The 21,617-nt window shown below is 38.7% G+C and overlaps 1 protein-coding gene across 1 annotated transcript in view; it reads left to right on the top strand.

Moving 5' to 3' along the window:
- LOC114645537 (small conductance calcium-activated potassium channel protein 3-like) overlaps positions 1 to 21,617 on the top strand; it is a 340,671-nt gene that overhangs the window by 193,275 nt on the left and 125,779 nt on the right. The window contains exon 3 of the mRNA XM_051923803.1: positions 9,903 to 10,321. Within this exon, the coding sequence (XP_051779763.1) occupies positions 9,903 to 10,321 (419 nt within the window). The remainder of the gene's footprint in view (positions 1 to 9,902; positions 10,322 to 21,617) is intronic.

Genomic DNA, 21,617 nt, shown 5'->3' with positions numbered 1-21,617 from the left:
TTACAGCTGTAGTGGACAGGGCCTGTCACAGCAGCATCGGACTCAAGGCCAGATACACGATACATTCATTTACATACCCACACTCACTCATACTAAGTGAGCTGAGAGTCACCCATCAACTTCAATTGCTTGTCTTTGGGAATTATAGTGAATGCTGATAAAACATACATAAGTCTCACAGTAACTTCTGAAAATCCTTAATGTCTGGCAGAAGCAAGTAAGTCATTCATGATAATATCTTATAACATACATATACAATAAAACAGGTTGAAACAATTGCAAATGAACATAACAGAGCATAAATGTTATGCTTTGCTGTATGCCATCATGGATTCACTCACATATTTTGGTCCTTACACAATACACACACACACTCAGAAAAAAACATATTTCTAACTAAAGTCTTTGCACAAAGATCAGCTGCTGACATTAAATTCAAAGATTAACTTCATCATCCAATTGTCCAGTGTGACCAGTAGGGGTGTTGCAGCACTCCAAACCATCTCAACACAAGTCCTGATACTATAAAAGGCATATTTTGATAAATTACCTTACAAAAAATGGCTTCTTTAATAAACACAATCAGAATTACAAAGCAATTGTTCTTTTCTTTTCCTTACTCCTTCTACTCCTCCAGATTAGCTTTGTTTTTTTTCCACTTGACTCCAACTCACTTGGATGAGGTTGAGTAGCTTCTTTTATGCTGAACCCAATAGTCCTTTCAGTACTAGGGCATAAGTTGATGGAAGCATCAGAAGTCCTGCAAAGTAGGGATGATGGATCCCTGCAGCACTCCATTGCGGCACCCACAGAACCCAACAAGGACAATAGTTCCCTACGTGCCTTGTGGGTGTCCATGGAAGTAGCATTACCCAGGTAGGCTGCCACATAGTATGTTAGGGGAGCATGTAATCCTGCCACATTGTCATCCCCTGACCTTCCACTACTCTGGTCTCCCAGGCGGGTACTGTTCCTTGGTCTGAACTTGCTGGGATGCCAGTGTACCCTGCCGCACTGGCTTCTTCTGTCTTTCTTCTCATTGCGGCAGGAGGGTCTTCCCATCTTTGTTGTGCCATTGAACAGCTAGCCTCCCATCCAGGTAAGGAACCTTGCCCCATCCCAGCTGGGACACTCACCCATGCGTGCCGTTATCCACTGGAATTTGCTCTCACTTTCAATCACACCCTGAAATAAAGGATTTATATTTTTTTTGTAACACATGATACACTACACACTAAATTTTACCAAAACCATGCATTCTTCTCTTTTTCCAGTGCTGGACAGGATGCTACGTTCTCACTGAGCACTCTCAAATTCACTCATGCCATGTCACTTGACATTTAAGAATTACTCTAGCATGCACAAACACAAAAAAACATACTACTGTGAGAAATCCCACATGAACCTCCAAGGGCTTGGAAAAGTGAGGCCACAGTATTAATGATTCTGTCATCACAATGTTCTACAGCAAATTTATGATACTGTCCTTTATAGTACAGACTCTACTTAAAAGTAGTTTAAAGTAATGTTTAATTTTCCAGATGTTTGATTATCCAGACCACTTCTGCAGTCAATTAGTCCTGCTAATTGCCAAGTGGAGCTCATCAGATGATACCAATACATCATGCAAGTATGATTCACCTTCCTACAAAAACAATCGGCCTACAACCTAGAAAATCTGTGTTTTCAACTATCAATTTATAACTGTTTTATGACATTATTGTGTTTCACTGATACATCTGCGTAACAGTTGTTCACTTCAAATTTTCATCTTTCCATCCATTTTCATTTAATATTGTATCCAATTTGCACTACTGGAGTCTAGAGCCTATTGTAGCACAAGAAGCAACCTTGGACTGAGCTCCAGACCACTAAGGGGCACAGTTATGCACTCATACACATTCACTCACACGCACACACACACAGTAGGGCAAATCTGGTGTTGAAGTTAATTCTAAAATAAACCTTTCTGAGATATTTATCTAATGGATAAAGGATGATCATGTAAACATCTTGCAGACAGTGAATAGGGATGCATCCAGTTCAGGGTCCAGAAGAGCTTGAGCTTATTTGGGAAATCCCATCCTGGATGAAACAGTAGTCCTTCATAATGCTTTCTTAAGCATTGCTGCATTCATATTTTAACAATGCCTAGCAACTTTAACAATATTTATTTTACAGTTGAACACTTGTCACTTTCAAATAATGACATTGTTCTGTATTAAAGAGCATATTTAATTTTATACATTGTACATTTATCCATACACAAAACAAAAAAGACACTGCTACACATACACTCATGCCTCATTATTACAACTAGACCAGGCCACAAACGGCTACAAACTCTTACCCTCCAATACACAAATATATATCCACACATACAGCATATGTTAAACAAATCACACACACAGTCACACTTGATTTTTCGCCTTAGACAGACACAGACATTAACAACTTAGAAGCACCCCCCATAAAACACATGCACACTGATTCTTCTCTGTTCAGAGTAGGTACCCTGGCCCAGTATCATTGCAATGCCTGTTTCCTAGGCGACCACATCAGAGCCTGGGCGTTCCTAATGAGAGTCCCTGGAGTGTGGTGGCTGATTGCCATATATGAAATGAAGTCTCGGCTCTTTTTAGTGGCTAATGGGTGATTTTTCAGACCGAACAAGACGTTTAGAAGGGGAAAAAGGAAAACATGCGGTATTTTTTTTTCTGTTAACACAATGAAGTAGGGAATTCTTATGTAAACAGGAACACACAGGGTTTCTTCACACCTCTGTGTCGTGTGATTCCTCATTAGCTCCACATACAGCCTGCGTGAGTGAGAATTTCCACTTTTCCTGACAGTACAGTTGTGTGAAAAGAAAATGCAGAATTCTTTATTTTAAAGCTACAGCATCTTCCAAGCCTTTTGCAGAACACATTGAAATATTTGTGTCTATGTTTTAGGTAATCACTTTATAGATAGATAGATAGATAGATAGATAGATAGATAGATAGATAGATAGATAGATAGATAGATAGATAGATAGATAGATAGATAGATAGATAGATAGATAGATAGATAGATAGATTTGGAAAATTTGATAGTGGAAATTTGGCTTTTTTACATAAGCTTTTTAAATAAATAAATACATAAATAGATAAACAAAAATATATGTACACACAATATGGTCTGAGCACACATCAAAATAACTAAAAAGGAAGAAAAAATGTAAAAGGAAAACTTCAAACTTTGTATTTACAGTCCCAATGAGGCTTGTATAGACGTATTTTGGTTGGTATAAAGGAGCACCACACTTGACACATTTCTGCTAAATAATTTGTTGGCTGATAGTCCTCAGTGTTAGTGTGCCAGAGAAGGGATGTGCAGCACTATTCATAATGGCACCAGTTTTAATTTTATTCTCTCCTTCACTACAACCTCCAGGGGGTCCAAATTGTGCCCCATAACTGAGCCTGCCCATTTAATTAGCTTGTTAATTCAGTGAATTTATATGTAAAACTCTTATACTTTATGTAAAATTTCTTTTTTTAAAGGTATTTGTTTTAAAATGTCTGTGTCTAAAATATTATTACAATTGCTTTTCTGGGAGAAATAAAAATGTGCTTCAAAAACTGTAATGTGTTGTTGCATTTAGTGTTTTTATAATTAAGGCCAATGAGGTTGTTTACATGCTATAAAAAGGCTGTAATAAGGACCTGCTGAGCACCAGTATTTCTACTATGGGAAATTATGTTTTAAATGTTTAGAAGAATATCTTGCGTGGCACAGTGGTAAAGGCTTTGAACTTCAAACCCTGAGGTTGTTGGTTCAAATCCTGCCAATGACACTGTGTGACCCTGAGCAAGTCATTTCACCCACCTGTGCTCCAATTGGAAAAGGAATATAACCAAGTGTATCTCAAATGTTGTAAGTCACTTTGGATAAAGGCATTGGCCAAATAAATTTAAACATATGAAGCTTTACACATGCACTATGTTATTTACATACATATTTTTTTTTTTTACAAATAAAGCATTGGTACTTTAAGTGCCATGCTCAGGATTACACAGTGAGGTACAGGCAAGGTTGACCTGGCGACTTTCTGACTAATAGTCCAACTACTTACCCTGGTCACTGATGAACATGTCAGGAGATTGATCTTCACACACAGTGGTGACAAAAATATAACAAGTAAAGAGCTTAACTTCTTCACTGGGGCTAAATAAACTACAGGATTTATGTTACAAAATGTTAGGTTAATTACTATGTCAAGCTTGGCTTGATGTGAGTGCATGTAGATGTCTGCATGAATATGCCCCGTGATAGACTGGTACTCTGTTCAGGCTTGAATAATTGGTGCTCTGTTGAGTTAATACAATAGGTGAATAATATTAATTTCTGGATTTGAGTAAGAGTAAGCACTTCATGGACTGGTGTCCTGTTCAAGTCTAGCTCCTGCCTTCTACCATGTGCTGCTAGGATAGACTCTAAATCCCTGAAATACCAAAATGGACTATGCATGCTTGAAAATGAGAAAATGTATGTGCTATAAAGTGATACAGTTTTTGTGTACTGGGATACAGTCAAACACTGGTTGTCTTGGCCTAGTTCATTCATTTTTTCCTGCTCTAATGTTTGTTGTGATGATAATTTTTAGACTCATTTGCCTTCTAGCCATGCAGCCAGATTACTTGCTATCTAAAGTCGTCAGCGAGTGTGTGAGCCTTGCAGTTAGTGCCTGAGTGAACTTTGTGGGTGCTTCTGTGCGGCTTAGCTTGATCACTTTAGAGTAATTGCCTGGAGATTTCATCTCCCAAGTGCATCGCCAGAATTTTAAACCCCTGTGATATGACTCATATTTCAGTTTACAGCACAACATGTTTACTAAGCGAGCCAAAGGGATTTCCCAAAATGTGAGGTTTTATTTTTTTTAAATAAGCACAAAGTGTGTTTACTTTAAAAAATGCATTCAATACCTGAATTTTTCAACTTTGAAATTCAACATTAGCATTTTTTTTCTACTCCTTATTTTGAGCATTTTTTTTTTGTAGCTGGCTTTTTAATCTGCGATCATTTAGCCCACTGAGTTCATGTCTAAAATTTATAGAGTCAATTGTTTACAATGCCAAGTGTATCATATAGATCTATGGAAAATCAGTACCGCTCTGCATCATCAGGTCCAAAACTGCCTTTAGGAATCATACTGTTCACTTATGTCGCCCACAGTCTTTGCGTTATTCACGTCTGTGCAAATATATGCTTATTCTATACAACTGGCAAGGAGTGTTAGGACCACCTCTCATATGGTTAGTCATTTCTCAGTGATTCAGAGGCATCTCTTTCAAAAAATCATATTATAATTTCAAAGTCCCCCACAGCCCTGAAATAAAACAGAGGCACAAGCACTAATCATGTTGTCTGACTTTCCAAATCTTTCATTTGAAAGCCATGAAGACACAACAGAACCTTTTTTATCAAATTTCCACAGATATGTGCATATTTTTCCTACAACACATCTGAAATGAAATGAATCAATCACATTTGACAAATAATGGGTGAAGAGATGAATGGGTTGATGGTTGATGTACTACCAAGTTGTTGCAGATGATTCAAAATGCAGCTGCATGTCTTCCATTCAACCAATTCACTGGCTCCCTGTAGCAGTACACACTAACTTCAGTTCCATGATACTTGCTTAGAGAGTAGTCAATGGATCAGCACCTGTGTATATGACGGCACTCATGATGTTCAACGCTGGTTTTCGCCCGACTCAAGTCAGCTAATGAACACCATCTGGTGATACCACTTTTCTTTGGCATCAAATCTCAAAGGGCCAGACTCTTCATACACTCTCAGAAATAAAGGCGCCAGAGTGGGTCTTCAGAGTGATGCCAAAGGGGAACCATTTTTAGTTCCCAAAAGACCCAGCCACATGAAGGTTCCACAAAGTACCTTTATTTGTTTAGATCTGTGACAAGTTCCATAGTGTATATAATTACAAGTTGATGGTAACAGATTTGTGACATGCCAATGTGTTCCTCATTTTAAAATGACTCTTGTTACATACAAGAACACAGGTTAAGTCCAGGTTTTCTAATCTGTTAGTGTCCTACAAGGTAGCCAACCATGCAAGAAAGATCTCAATTTCTTTCTACATATTAGCAAGTTTTTCAAAGCATGAAGAACCAAATGTATATGTAAAAACCCTTCCCAGAGTGAAATGGTGCTTTGTCAAGCAAAGATTCAACAAGGAACCATACATCCCAGTAAAGAAGCATAAAATGCCATTAAAGATCCAGCATTTTTAAGAGTGGATGTAGCTCTTAGCTGGTGGAACATGCTGGCCACATGAACTGCTGACTTCATCTCTTGGGCTTAAGAAGCTTTTGAAGACTGTAAATATCTTTCTAACTAAAATGGTTTTAATGACAGCTTCTTATAACTTAAGAAAGATTAACTAGTCTTGTGTTGTTCTGTTTGGTTTAAAGCTCTCCACTTGTAATGATCAATTTTGTAATCTTTCATATAGCACTTGTTTCAAAACAGTCTGTCAGAATGATTTTTACTTAATTATGTTGGCCTCATTTGTAAGCCACTTTGGATAAAAGTGTATGCTAAGTTAGTGAATGAAAAAGTAAATGGAGTATAAACAACTACTGCTGCATTCATTAAATCTGTGTATAGAGTAAATGAAACATTATTATATCCATAGGCATGTGCTGGGGATTCTCAAATGCTAATAACTAAAAATCTTATGTACACACATTTCAATCAACATGAAGCAGGACAAGGTGTGAGCTAAGATGTGTGTGTAACCACAAAAAATAAGAACAAATGTAAGAAAATAATAAAAACATACAATTAGTGTTGAAAATATTTGAAACAGTGTTGGATCTTCTACACTTCAAAAGGGAATTAAAATGGCATGTCAGTGTGAAGCAAATATGGTCACACCAAAAGGGAATAATTTATCCATCCATCAATCAGTTTCAGCAGTTTCCTATCACCAGTGGCTGACATATTGCATCCTCTCTCCAGGGTTCTTAAGAAACCCTTACTGCTCTAAGGTTATAAAAATAAGCTACTTCTGTTTTATTAACATAGAATTTATTTCTTGCATAAGTTAAAATAAAGAACCATAAGATGTGACCAGAACCAACAACAAAGGAGAAAGTTAATCATTTTAGTTATTTTGGGACACTTAAGATATGTGTAGTCTTCATCAGTTATAAAATGCTCATACAATTTCCCAAAAATTTCTGATATATACAGTACATATGATAAATAATTTCTTTTAATTGGGTTCAACTATATATAAACGTTTTCCATTATGTCCACGTTATTCAGCCTTGACCACTCCCCTCCACACCGTTTGCCCAATCATTACTCCTACTGTGCACATCCTCTCTCTGTATCACCCTGTGATACTCTCAGTGGTAACTCGCCCTTCAACGCAGTCGGTTATAATGGCAAGGCAGAAAAGCAAATTATCTATTTAAGAATGTTGAATTTAGATTGCAATAGAAAAACAGCGGCAAGAGCTGATACTGAATATCAAAAAAAAGAAAATGAACAAAAAAGAGCTGCATATAATAAAAATGAAGAACAAAGAGAATTGTCCAATAAAGAAGAAAGAGAAAAATACCCAGAACAATAAGAGAACAAAAATGCTAAAATGCAATGTTTATAGAATGTATGTTAGAGGATAAAGTAATTCATTAAATTGTTTTTGACAAGGTGTCAATGTTAATTTTTTATTTTCTTTTTATTACTTTTTTCTTGTAATTTTTTACTTTTTACTACATTTTATTATTCATTGGTTTTTAAAATAGACAGCTGTAGTGAAATACTCAAGTAACTGATTTTCTATCTATAATGACTAAGGACCAAACCGTCTTCCTCCCACGCCCCACATACTCTTCTACACTTCTTTAAATACAATTGCTTTCTCTTCCGACGCCCTTCAACTGGCTCAGCCCCGGGGGATGGCAAGCAAAGTGAGCAGGGGACAGAACCCCCCAGTATATATATATATATATATATATATATATATATATATATATATATATATATATATATATATATATATATATATATATATATATATATATATAGATATAGATATATATATATATATATAGATATAGATATATATATATATATATATATATATATATATATATATATATATATATATATATATATATATATATATGACGATAGGGGTTCTGCTCCAGGCTCCCTTCTCCAGTTTGGGAGCTCTTGAATCCGACACAGTTGGTAATGTAAATGGATGAGCTGGACAGTGAACACATCAACAATGAAGCAAGGGGATGGTGCAAAATGTGCAAAGTGCTTTTTATTTAAAACAAAACCAAAAACAAAGTGTTCAAAAACAAGTGCAATGCAAAAATCTCAATAAATAAATAATCCATTAAAAACAAGTGAAAAATGTGGAGGTTAAAATCACATAAATAGATCCTTTTAAAACAAGGTTAAAACAATGGCTGGAAGCAGTCCTTTTAAAAACAAAGGCCGGTGCCTTTTGTCTACTGGCGACTCCCCTGTTTCTCCCATTCAGGCTATACACCAGTGGAGTCACCCTACCTGCAGCTGACCTCCTCTGCCTTCTGCTGGTCTGTTCACCTTTCCGATCCCTGGCTCCGGTGGGCTCCACCGCACCATGACTTGGGCTCCCCAGTGACCAGGGCGCTCGCGCTGGGGCTATCACTTCCCAAGTCCCAGACTCCCACAACCATATGTGGCGAGCCATCCTCCTTCTGGTCACTCCTGCTCCTCACTAACACTCAGCGGGAGTGACCACTACCGACTGGGTGCTAGCCAAACACTCGGTTAGGGCTCACTGCCCAGCTGCCTTCTTTCTTACAGCGAGCCCGCTCTTGCTCACTCGTTCGTTCCCTCACGCACATGCTCCTTTGCTTCCAGCTGCATTCTTCTCCCTTAACCTCCATTCGCTTTTTCTTTTCTCCCTTTCCACCTTGTACTTCTCCTATATATTCTGGGGATGTGGCTCAGGCGTGGTGATTAGCAGCTCCTGACGTCAATTACGGATGCGGACGACTCCTCACCTGTGCACTTAAAGCGAGGACCGCCCGAATCATGAAGCTCCCAGGAACTGCTCCGGCCACACTACCTCACCCCCTCTTTAAGTGCGGCTATTATTTAAAAACTGCCCTTTTTAATCTGAGCTGTGGACCTGCTATACCACAATATATAGTAAGAGAGAGACAGACATGAAGGCGAACCTCATACAATTAAATGAAAAAGAAAACATGTTGTGCAAATGGCATTAAAAAAACATCTTTCCAGAGAGGAGTCTGACAGAGATTGTCAAAGATAGTGATGTCTTTGATTTTAAGTACTTCCAGGTGGAAGAAGCAGGTCCAGGTGAGTGGACACCAGAAGTAGCATCCATGTAGGAGCAGGTCTGTATGGCTATAAATTCAAAAGGATCTTTACCCTGATATAAGTTCTATCTAACATTATTAATTGAATATTGTACTAACACTTCCCTCACCCCTCTAAACCAGCTCCTTCAGGGGTCAATAATAGGTTTGCCATGGATAAAGATGTCTGTCACTTTCTGAAAAATATAATTTCTAAAATAGTATAAGAGCTATTTAATTTGCCATAATATTAAATATCTGAAAAATGTTCTGATTAATCTTTCATTGCCAGTGCTACTGTATATTAAATGTGCAGTCCTTTTCTTTTAAACTCTTATGTAGAAGGTATTTAGTGCTGTGTTTTGGTATAAAATGATTGTGTATTAGCCATTTACCTGTCAATCAGTCAAATTAAAAAGATGAGATATTATGAAGAAGTAGAGCAACTTTAACATTTTAACAAATCATGTCCTCAATATTCTTTCATTTTGTTCCTTTTTTCAGCTCTTTGTCATCGATAATGGAGCAGACGACTGGCGCATCGCTATGACCTATGAGCGGATTTTCTATATTACACTGGAGCTGCTGGTCTGTGCTGTGCATCCGATTCCTGGACAATACAAATTCCAGTGGAAGGCAAGGCTGGCATTCTCTTACACTCCATCCCACGCCGAGGCTGATGTGGACATCATCCTATCCATCCCCATGTTCCTGCGACTGTACCTCATTGCTCGGGTCATGCTTCTGCACAGCAAGCTGTTTACAGATGCTTCCTCACGCAGCATTGGTGCCCTCAACAAGATCAACTTCAACACACGCTTTGTTATGAAGACACTGATGACCATCTGCCCAGGCACTGTGCTGTTGGTCTTCAGCATTTCGCTGTGGATTATTGCAGCTTGGACAGTGCGGGTTTGTGAGAGGTGCGCAGGCAAGACAGATCTCTTCACAATATGTTTTTATTTGTAGAGGAATTAGACGCAGGCATTGCAGAAAAGGTTCCGATAAAAATAAATCACTGCTTTAATCTGGAAACTATTGAAAATATTTTAAAAGGGTATGTGTCAATGCTATGTATTCCTGCACACACCAAGTCTCAGAAAGTCAAACTTAGGGAAAAAACATGAAACACCAAATGAATACCTTACAAATAAGCACTAAACATAGAGTGGGTAAGCCCATTCATTTAATACATTTACATTTAGCATTATTTCTGCTGAGCTGGTCTAGACACCTTCCTCTATTAGGTACGAGATGAAGCTTCCACCCAGTTCCAAAATACACATATTAATTCATAACTAAACAATTTAAATGATCCTATGGCAACAAGAGATATGAGTTTTGTGGCATCTATTGATCTGATATAACAATACAGACGCAGGCTGTCTATAGTTCCTACTGCGCATTCTGTAAGGAGCAGAGACTTATGGACTTACATTTTTAAAACATGTTGGACATAGTATAGATGGACTGTTATGCTTTGGTATGGTTACACAACTAGCTCTGATTTTGTCAATGAGTATAATCAGATACGCTTAAAGCGTATTTAATACAGTGTCATCTGTGGCCTAAATTACCTTTAGCCTGGTAACTTAGTAACAGTAACATTTTAACAAAAATGGATTTATTGATTTTCAGTTTAGGCAGGCTTAGATAAAATACTTGTCAGTTTTATCAAATAAAAATGAAAATGTGTATTTCATCAGAGCATTTTAATTGGAGACATACAGTAGCTAGGAAGAGCCTCTGTCAAAGGGCTAGCAGGAGGAAGAGACAACACCTCAATGGCACAACACCAAAGCACAGGCAATACTGATTGCCAGACAATGTCAACTGGTCAAAATCTCAAAGGGCCAACAATAATGGGGAGCTGTGTCAGCTGGTAGTAGCGAGAGGGCGCTTTTTTCAATTCAGCATGCAGCACAGATTCTGAGCATTTATGTCAAATGCCTGTGTGGGTTTGGAAGAACATTTTCTCACCAACATCTTTTTCTTACTAATGTAAAAGCCTTTTTTCACACTTGGCTACACAAAACATTTTCTGTTTAATATTGTGGTGTTTTCATTTTAGAAATGTCACCGCTTGTTCAGGTTTTGATTGCCGCCAATTTTTCAGTCAGTGACTTATGACTGACTTTTATTGAATTCCTTTATCTTAATTGTAATTCATGGTGGCCTGCTTCTAAAATATTTATATACTGTAGATTTAAAATGACCCTGTGATAGAGGTTACTTTTAATAAATGTGATAGACATGAATTATATTAGGTGGCAGAGTGGCGCAATGTTTAGAACTGCTACTTCACAGCTTTGAGGACTTTTTTAGGTCCTGGTCCTCTTACACCCATATTAAGTATGCATTTTGTGGAAAGCTCGAACCTGACACACACAGGCAGACACGGAACATTGTAAAACACACTCACTTTAATTGCAACCCCTATTTACAAAGCCAAGCCCCAGTGCAGTAATCACCAACACAGTCCTTTAAACTTCCTTCTTCTCCCTATCGTCTCCAACTCCTCCCAGGCATGCTCTGTCCACTTCCACCCGACTCCGGCTCCTGGAATGGCCTCTTTTATATCTTCCCCGGATGTGCTCCAGGTGCTTGATGATGAGCTTCTGGCAGCACTCCCCAGTGTGGCGGAAGTGCTGCCCTTGCACCTGGAAGCACTCCGGGCGTACACCATCCCTGGTCCAGCAGCACTTCCTGGGGTGGCGGAAGTGCTGCCTTCCAGGGCTCCACAAGTATCCGGGCGCACCCTGGCGGTGACCACGGACCCCAACCAGGTTAAGCTTCCAAGCTCTGCTTCCGTGGCCCCCACGCAGACCAGGGCAGCTGCCCTCTCGTGGCCTGAGGAAGGTATTGCTCCTCTCCCAGACCCTCCAGACATCCCGGCTGGGCAGGACCCCCAGCCATCTGCCACAATGTCTTCCGAAAACATGTGTTTCTACCTTACATATTGGGTCCAGCAAGAAGCATTAATTCTATGAATGGGCCAGGTTTAATGTTGGGAAATGCCCTGTTGAAATGAAGTTCAACACATACATTTGCCTCAAAGCCACAATGGCTGCAAAATAACAAAAACAAAAACAGTCCCAACTCATATAATAATTTTATACTTAGCTTGCATTGAATAGTCATTCTATATGTGACCTACACCAACAGAATGAATATAGCTGCAGTGGTTTGGATGCACTCTTTCCTTCTATCATCCTCACTTAGCTATGGTGGTCTCACTGCTCCAGTCATATCTTTTCCAGGTGCTTTTGAAGCATGTAGATGTTTGAAAGGTGGATGGTTATGGAAGGTGGCAATTCAAAAGTCTCAGGACTGAGCAGGTCAGTGGTTGTTGTGCTCCAATGTATCTGGGGTTGAACAGTTGGAGGAATCACAAGTGTCAGGGTATGGTAATGCTTTTTATAAGTTTAAGATAACATTGCTTTGGTGCAGTACACCGATCAGTGTCATTTTCTTCTTTTGCCAGAAACCTCTGGAAACAAAGATGTTTCTCAATGTTTCTCCTGGTTGAGCCTAAGAAATTCTTTCTCACAGTCTGATACAGCATAATAGTGAAAACACAAGGTTGGAATGTATAATGTATAACATATAAAAAGGACAAGCAAACAATATAACAGGATAATAATAATTAGAAATGAAATATACATTGTATATGAAAGAATAATATTATATAAGCAGGTTATATACATTGTATGATTACAAAGCTTGTTAAATGCAAAGACCAAAGTGACATACTGAATGCTGATTGAACTTCACTGTACACTCTCATACATACTTACTACTACTCAGTGCTGTAAAATCAAAATAACAAAAATAAAAAAACAGATACAGGGAGAATGTGTAAGGAGCAAGACATCATGAGGCAGCAGCACTAACCACCACAGCACTGTGTCATCCCACAGTCAGCTCAACATAAAACAAAGACAATGTACTTCAGTTTAGTTTGTCATTTCCTCTTCATCTAACCTTTAAAGTAAGACATTGCTGAGAATACCCCTAGGGTGCTACCTTCAGCTACACTACTAGGTATTTTGTTTAATGTTATCTATAGTAATCTAAGTAAAGAAATGCTGTACGCTTTCTGCAAAAGTATCCAACTTAAATCTCTGACATTGCCACTGAAGAAAAGTGATCGTTGGAATTCACCTAATTAACTGCATTCCAATTTTCACATTTTTTAAGTCTCCTCTTGGTCCTTGTTTGTGTAAAATAAAAAGGTTAATTTCTACCAATCTGTAATCATAGTTTACTCCAATCAGCCTAGAAATTAGTCTACTAGTTCTTTTCTAGTGCCACAGGATCTGTAGACGATAATTCAGGTGCCATCTGACAGGTAAAACAAAGGATAGAAGTGTTTTACTCATCTGACTAAGCTGCTTGTTTTTCATGCTGTTTTAGGATGATTATATAGATTGCGAGGCTGGGACCTTTATGATGGCTCCCAGTGTGAAGAGTTTGTCACCGTGCAGTGTGAACAGCTAATAGTGTGCCTATTACAAATGGTGCACTCGAAAGAAATTTAAAAAATGTATTCAAAGATCTACTGCTAGGTAATGTGAATGCTTTCTAATATTTATGTGTGATTTACTTTTAAGCAGGATTTGCATCTTCCCTTGTTTTCTTCATGTAAAACCTGTTCTAAAGTAATAGCTCACTCCTACCCAGGGCCGGATTTTCCTATAGATCAAGAGGGGCCTACATTCAAATTGTTAGCAAAATTTTATTATCTCTCATGTAATTTACAAACTTAAAAATGGAAGGTGAAAGGGCCTCATAAGTGGAATAGGCTAGGGCCTCTTTTCATATAAATCCGGCCCTGCTCCTACCATATATTTTCTTTCATAATATAACATACTTCTCTCATGTCTCCTCCTAATGTTTACTTATTTAACCTAAAAAATAGTCGGCTGCTTCAATCTTTCTGCTTATGTCATATATTGAATTCCAGAGATTAGCCTTGTCGATCCTAAGTGAGACTTTCTGTAATGCATTTAAGTTCTGCTTTCTTATAAAGCAGAACACAGGTTTCTAAACATAATTTCATAAGTTCAAAAAACATTATTGAAGCCTTCCAGGTTTGAGGCATGTGGCTGACATTGTGCAAGAACAATTACTTATTTTTCAGTGTATGCATGGAGGGTTAGGGGTAAGAGGTCTTCTGCTACCATCAGGTAGATGGAACAACTGGCGGTGCTGCATTGAATGAAATACTTTACATATAGTGCATAACACATTTTTATATACAGCTTCGATAAAGAAACTTTAGAAAGACACTCAGCAGACGCTAAAGGCATTTTGGGAAATGGATGGTCTATTGTGAACTCACAAATAGAACGACCTGGTATTGAGCAAAAGTTCAGCTTAGACCAAATGGCCTCTCTTTAGAAATTCTGCAAAATCTATGAAATCTACTTTTCATCAAGATTTGACATACATAAAAGAAACTTTCATGATTTATGAACTTAGAGCAAAATAGGCCCAAATGCCAAAGTGCATTGATCATTAACATTCACAGCTACATGATGTCTATAATTGAGGACTAGGTGTGGCCGTTTCATTGTGTTAGTCATTTGTACTCCCCCCATTATGTAGCAGATGAATTTAGGCAGGTCTTATTAGGCATGTAAATCAAAGCCTCTGTTACATGTCAATGCAATTTTGCACTGCCTTATCAGAAAACTCTAATTCTGAGCCAAGTCTAATATTGGTTACATTTAGACTGGCCCTATCAGTTATAATTTACTGTGCCCTAGTGATTGATTGATGAGAGAGGTTAAATCCAGTGAAAAGAATAGAAGAAACTATAAACAAAATGAGAACTATTTAACTCATTAAATTGCTTCAAGTATATTGAGATTATTTGCAATCAACAAATAAAATTTGATATGTGGCTATGCTTAAGTTCTCTTTCAGATATAGTCCAGAAAACAATATTTACCTTCATTCTTTCCTTTCTTCTCACTCAGTGGAGTGTGGAAAGACTCCCATTATCACTGGTAAAGAAAAATAGGTCTGGGTTAGGTTATCAAGCTTAAAATCTGCATTTTACCATACACTTATGAAATTTGTCACCTTGGACATTATTTATCTTTACCAATTAATTTTTACATCTTCTCTAATGAATCTAATCCTATTATTTCTTTAAAAATTATGACTTGCAAAAACTAGCTTAATAGGAAGCAAATGTGACCTCAAAGTAGACAAATGAATGTTCTACAAGTAAAATTCGCAGTGTGAAGACCAGCCCAGCCACAGACTGACATACACCAAAAGTCCCGAATATACACGCGCTTTACTTTAAGTAACACAAACCCACAGTGCACAATTAGTCACAATAATGCTCTCAGCCCCTTTTCTCTCTCTTTTCCTTTCCAACTCCTCTTCGGCCACCTCCTTTTCATGACTTCTTCCTATAAACTCTGGCCCTGAGTGGAGTGTGGCAGCCTCCTTTATACTGCACCCGGAAGTGCTCCAGGTGCTTCTTGATTAATATCCGGCAGCACTTCTGGGTGTGGCGGAAGTGCTGTCGACCACTGTTCCGGAGCCATCCAGGCACCCCCTGGCGGTGGCCACGTCCCCCCACAAGGCTGAACGTCCCAGCGCCTTGGCCCCCATGCAACCAAGGAAAGCTACCCTCTCATGTTGCGGAGAAAATACTGCCCCTCTCCTGGTCCTTCCCTTCTCCCGGCATCCCGGTGGGGCAATGTCCCCGGACATCTGTCACAGCAGACAACATGAACTGTAATTATTGTATGTATCATATATTTTTGTCTGCTATAAAGTCATACATGTTGCCTGTTAAGAAGTTTTGGATTATTAATGCTAACAGGTGAAGTATATCATTTGACAGTTTAAGTTATTGGTTTTACAAAATTGTCACCTACAGTATTTCTAAAGGCAATAACCAGTCTCAGTACAAATAGGCAGTGTAAAAACATGTGAAAATTTACCTAATTTAAACTTTTTATAAATGAACATTGTGGCTTGGTGTAGTCACGACATCGCCACAAAAACGAAAATATGGGAGGCCAACCAGGTCATTCTATTTAATGTTTGTAAGTCCAATAAAAATAAATGCCCTTTGGGTGCACTTGCCCTCCAAAATAAAAATAAAATAAATCGGCTGGTTAGCCACTGGTGCTCAGTCAGTTTCTCAGTTTCTAGTGGGTAGCTTTTGCCAAAAGTTACACTCCTTCCAGGAACCTCTGGCTTTTATGGAGAGTGAACCATAAGGGGTAGATTCACTGGGCAGTTTCTTGGTTGTGTGAAGACAGATGAAAATGTTAGTGATAGTGCCCCCTCTTGTCCCAAAGTGTTATTACATACTTCGACAGAGCCTGTATTGAGATCCTCCAATGCACATGTTTGACCATGTGTGACAACATTAACAAACAAAAATCAAATCATGCCAGAAAACATTTTAAGTTTCAAATCATTTTATCATAGAATATTTAGCTTATCTCAGAGCATCAAACATGCTAATCCAATTCAGGGGACAGAGGCCTATTGCAGGGCAATGCAGAAAACAGCCCTAGACAAGGTCAGAGTCCATCACAAGGCCCACTCAAATGTACACCCACACTGACCAGGTATCCTAACTTGAACATGTTTGAGATGTGTGAAGAATACCAGAGTAAAAGAAGTTATAAAATATATACTGATATAACCAGATACCTGGCTCAAACTCAGAACATTGTGTCCTTAAGGTAGCAGTGCTGACTACTACACCCAACACATCACCCAAACTCAGAAAACAGTGTTGACAATGTTGGTGCAAGCAGTCATTGTTGTTTAGTACCATACTAACCACAAAAAACTGACAGGGAATAGAATATTTAAAGAAATATTTGCTATCTCTTACCCTATGTGTACCTTCAGCGTTTTTCCTCTGTATTTGCATATGTGAAAGTCTCTTAACTGGTACTCTTTATCTCAAGCGTGTTCCTTAAAAGCCTGCTGCTCAGAGTCTTTCATTATTTTCAAGGCACCTTACCTCCTGTCTGGACGTTATTTTTGCCATCTTTGAAGGTGTCTCTCTCAGCATGCCTAGTGCAGCATTACTCATGCACCTTTACTCCTCGTTGTGTGTCTCACACTCACACCTCCAGTACTTGCGTTTTCCCAAATTTTCCAAGTTTGCTTCATAGGATGATTCAAGCACTAGTGTGATACATGTTCAAATAATTCCACAGACCAAAAATCTTTGTTTTAAAAGTTTTAGTAAAATTTCAAGGCAAAACAGTTCACATAAAAATCGATTCAAAATTGGTATTAAAGAAAAGAAAAGTTCTGTTTAAGGCTTATATACCTTGTTTCACTCTTTAAGTTTAGTCATACAGTCGTGCTTGAGGCACGTTAAGCAAGTTAAACACATTAGACCATGTTAAACACGGTCAGAAAACTGTATGCCAATCTATTACTCTATTCACAATCATATCTAAAAGTCCATGCCAGCAGTAGGACTATTTCCTCACTGGGATAGTTAATACTCTTCTACAAATATAACCAAGAAAGTTCTATCTCATGTCAATGTACAAGGGGTAAAAGGCTATACCATATTCTAGGCCAGTGGTTCTCAAACTCGGTCCTGGGGACCCACTGTGGCTGCAGGTTTTTGTTCCAACCAACTTTTGTTTATCATTGGACTCTAAGTCTAATTAATTGAGCCATTATTTCCCAGTTTCTGTGTTTTGGAGTCAATACTAAGTTTGGTAAATTTTTATCAAAATGTAATAAGCAGTTGTATGGGGAATATGTCATTTTTTAAGTCATATTTTCAAGTAAATTTTCATTCTGCTTTTCTAAGTATTCTGGTTATTTAGTTGATTATTTAGTAATTAGTGAGCCTGACACTGAACTTGTTGCTGCTTTTGTCATCCCAAGTGTCTGCTATGCTGGTTGTTAATTGTCACTATTAGGGTTAAATGAAGGGAGCAAACTACACAGGAAACGGGGAAAATAATATGAAAGCAACAACAGAGAGTTAAGCATTTATAGCTTTAGAAAAAAATAGAAATAATTCTATATGTCTTATAAATGTAAAAACCATACTGTTGTGTTTTCTGAATGCAGAATAATGAGAAGAGTAAAAAAAGACCAGCTAATTAAATAAGATCAGTTGTTATCAATTATTCTCACCAATCGTGAATCTGGTTGGAACAAAAACCTGCAGCCACAGGGGGTCCCCAGGATTGAGTTTGAAAACCACTGTTCTAGGCAGTTATAAGAAGTCAAGTAAAATGACACCATTTATTGGCTAACTAAAAAAGATTACAATATGCAAGCTTTCAAGGCAACTCAGGCCCCTTCTTCATTCTCACTACATTCATAATGACTAACACGGTACGACACCCTAGTACTATAGGCAGTAATAAGAAACTGATGTTCTAGAGAAATTAAGCAAACACTTATATGAAATTAACATTAAAATTCATATTACTAACCGAGAATGCTAAACCGGATGGATGCAGGGACATCCGGCCATGGGCTGTAGCCGCAAAAAGACATACTGCACAGGCGCCCCAAGAAATGAGGGGCCGCGAGAGGCGGACAAGACCACAGAAAAAAGGAGTGAGCACAGAAAAAAGGAGTCAAAGAAATGAGGCGACGCGAGCACAGAAAAAAGGAAAAGGCACAGAAAAAAGTAGTCAAATGCTGGCGCCGCACGAAACCCATTGCACACGAAACTAGCACACAAAAAAAAAGAAGACGCTCGCGCACAACAGCAAGGCTCCCCCCACCCCAACCCCCCACCCCACAGGCACCGGACGGGACACACACCAAGAGGGGGATTTAACAAGCCCCTGGAACAGAAAAAAAAAGAACACAAAACCACCCAACACACCCTACAAGCAACGGACGGGACACACACAAAGAGGGGGATTCAACAAGCCCCTGGAACACAAAAAGAAAGAAGACGCTCGCGCAACAACAATCCTCACCCCCCCCCCCCCCCCCCCCCCCACACACATCAATAAGAAGTGACACCCAAAGCCACATATCTAAAGGAAACATCCATATTAAACATACGTCATCTCAACACCTTCATACTAGGCAGCATAGGTGGATCTCCTTACAATAAAGCACTATTAACCGTTCAACTGCAGAAAAGGCTCCATATTAACAGTGAGTGCGATCCTCCTTATTACTTATCCATATTTCGCACGCTGAGGAACAAACAAGTCATGAATACACGGTCACGGGTACAAAACGATTCGGATCGGATAACGGGACAAAACACACGAACACGAATGAAACAAAAAAATACACGGGGGCGCATACAACGCGCTTCGGAAACTCCGGGAGAAAAAATGTCTCGGATCAAAAAAAGCAAAGCTCAAGTAACCCCGTTACAGAGACGTGCCCAAATGGACAGACACAATGAACGTAGACGCATACAGCGCGCGTCTCAAAGTGCTGCATCGAAACAAGCACGATTTCAAAAGAAAGAGCTCGCGTCTCAGACATACAAAAAAGGGAGCGAAGAGACAGAATAAATGAACGCAGACGTGTACAACGCGCATATGACCTGCCAGAAAAAAAGCAAGCAAGACTCCAAAAGCAGAAAGCTCAACTGACCGACATACAAAAACGGACAAGGCTCGATACAAACAATGCACGACGTAGACTGAAACGGACTTTTCGCAAAGCGGAGGCGAATCAATTAAAACTCAAAAATAGCGCGTCACAAATAATGGACATGCAACAACGCGGCACTCAAACGCCACAAGAAAAACATGCCCGTCGCGGACATCAACGCCAGACACCTGCTAAACGCTTACACCAGTTGGCTGACAACGCCTTCAATAATGAGTCCACTATTGAGGAAAATTCATTGGGATTAATGAATGTCATTTGCAATCATTGTCATTCACTTAACTTCCCAGAAGAAACAACTGGCAATACAAATAATGAATTTACACGTTGTTGTCAAAAGGGGCAGATTAGACTGCCTCCTTTACATTCATATCCTGAATATCTACAGAAGCTTCTAACTAATGATGTGCCTGAAAGTAAAAACTTTATGAACTGCATTAGATCCTACAATAGTTCATTTGCTTTTGCATCTACCGGAGTACATATCAGGCCACCAAAAGGCAATGGCCCATACTGCTTTCGCATATGTGGTTAACACAACGCACTATATTATGTCCAAAAAATATTAATGTTAATCACATTAATAACCAGGTCATTTCATTACTTCCTGGAGAGACACAGCTCTTTCTAAGCTCTGACAAAGTTGACTCTTATGACGACAATGAACATCTGAATTTCCCCTTAAAATATTTGAACACTATTAACCCGGACAGATGACCACAACACAACCTTACCCTTAAAAACGGAACAATAATCATGCTATTAAGAAACCTTAACACTAAACAGGGTTTATGCAATGGCACACGGTTAGTCGTCAACACCATGACACACAATGTTATTCAAGCAACAGTTCTTTCAGATTCACATGCTAACAATACTGTTCTCATTCCTAGAATTGACCTTACGAGTTCTGACCTAGAATTACCTTTTACATTGAAACGCTGACAGTTCCCCATTAAACCTGCATTTGCCATGACCATCAACAAATCACAAGGACAAACCATGGACAAGGTTGGCATCTACCTCTCTGAGCCCGTTTTTGGACATGGACAACTTTATGTTGCCTTCTCACGTGTTCGACGTTCATCTGACGTTAAAGTTAAATTTATAAATGATCCATGCCAAGGAAGACTCATTCAAAGACAAGACACCATCTTTACTACTAATGTTGTATACAAAGAAATATTCCAATAAAACATTACTCTATGCCAAACACTCTATTTTTTATTTATATAGGCATCATCCAAACCTGCACACTATTCTATATCTAATTCATACATCTCACTCTTTGTCATGCCCCAACGCCAGGGGTTGGCGAGCGAAGCGAGCAGGGGGCGGAGCCCCCTAGTTAACTTTCTAAGACTGGATCTTACACCTCCTGTTTCATCGTGTCACCAAATCCAAACTGACACTACCAAAGCTAAACTGACCAATCCGATTGCTCAGAGGAACTGACCTTAGTGTTTTATTATAAGTAGATATTATGGTATTGAGCAGTACTTCTGAAAACATGTATATTTTTTGTTGAAAAGAAGATTATTGTACCATTTTGTCTTCATCATGGTGAAGAAAAAGTTATTTTACATTCAACCATCATCTGCCCAA

This window comes from Erpetoichthys calabaricus, chromosome 2 (assembly GCF_900747795.2).
Source record: "Erpetoichthys calabaricus chromosome 2, fErpCal1.3, whole genome shotgun sequence".
NCBI lineage: Eukaryota > Metazoa > Chordata > Cladistia > Polypteriformes > Polypteridae > Erpetoichthys > Erpetoichthys calabaricus.
This window is presented reverse-complemented; position numbering and strand designations above follow the sequence as displayed.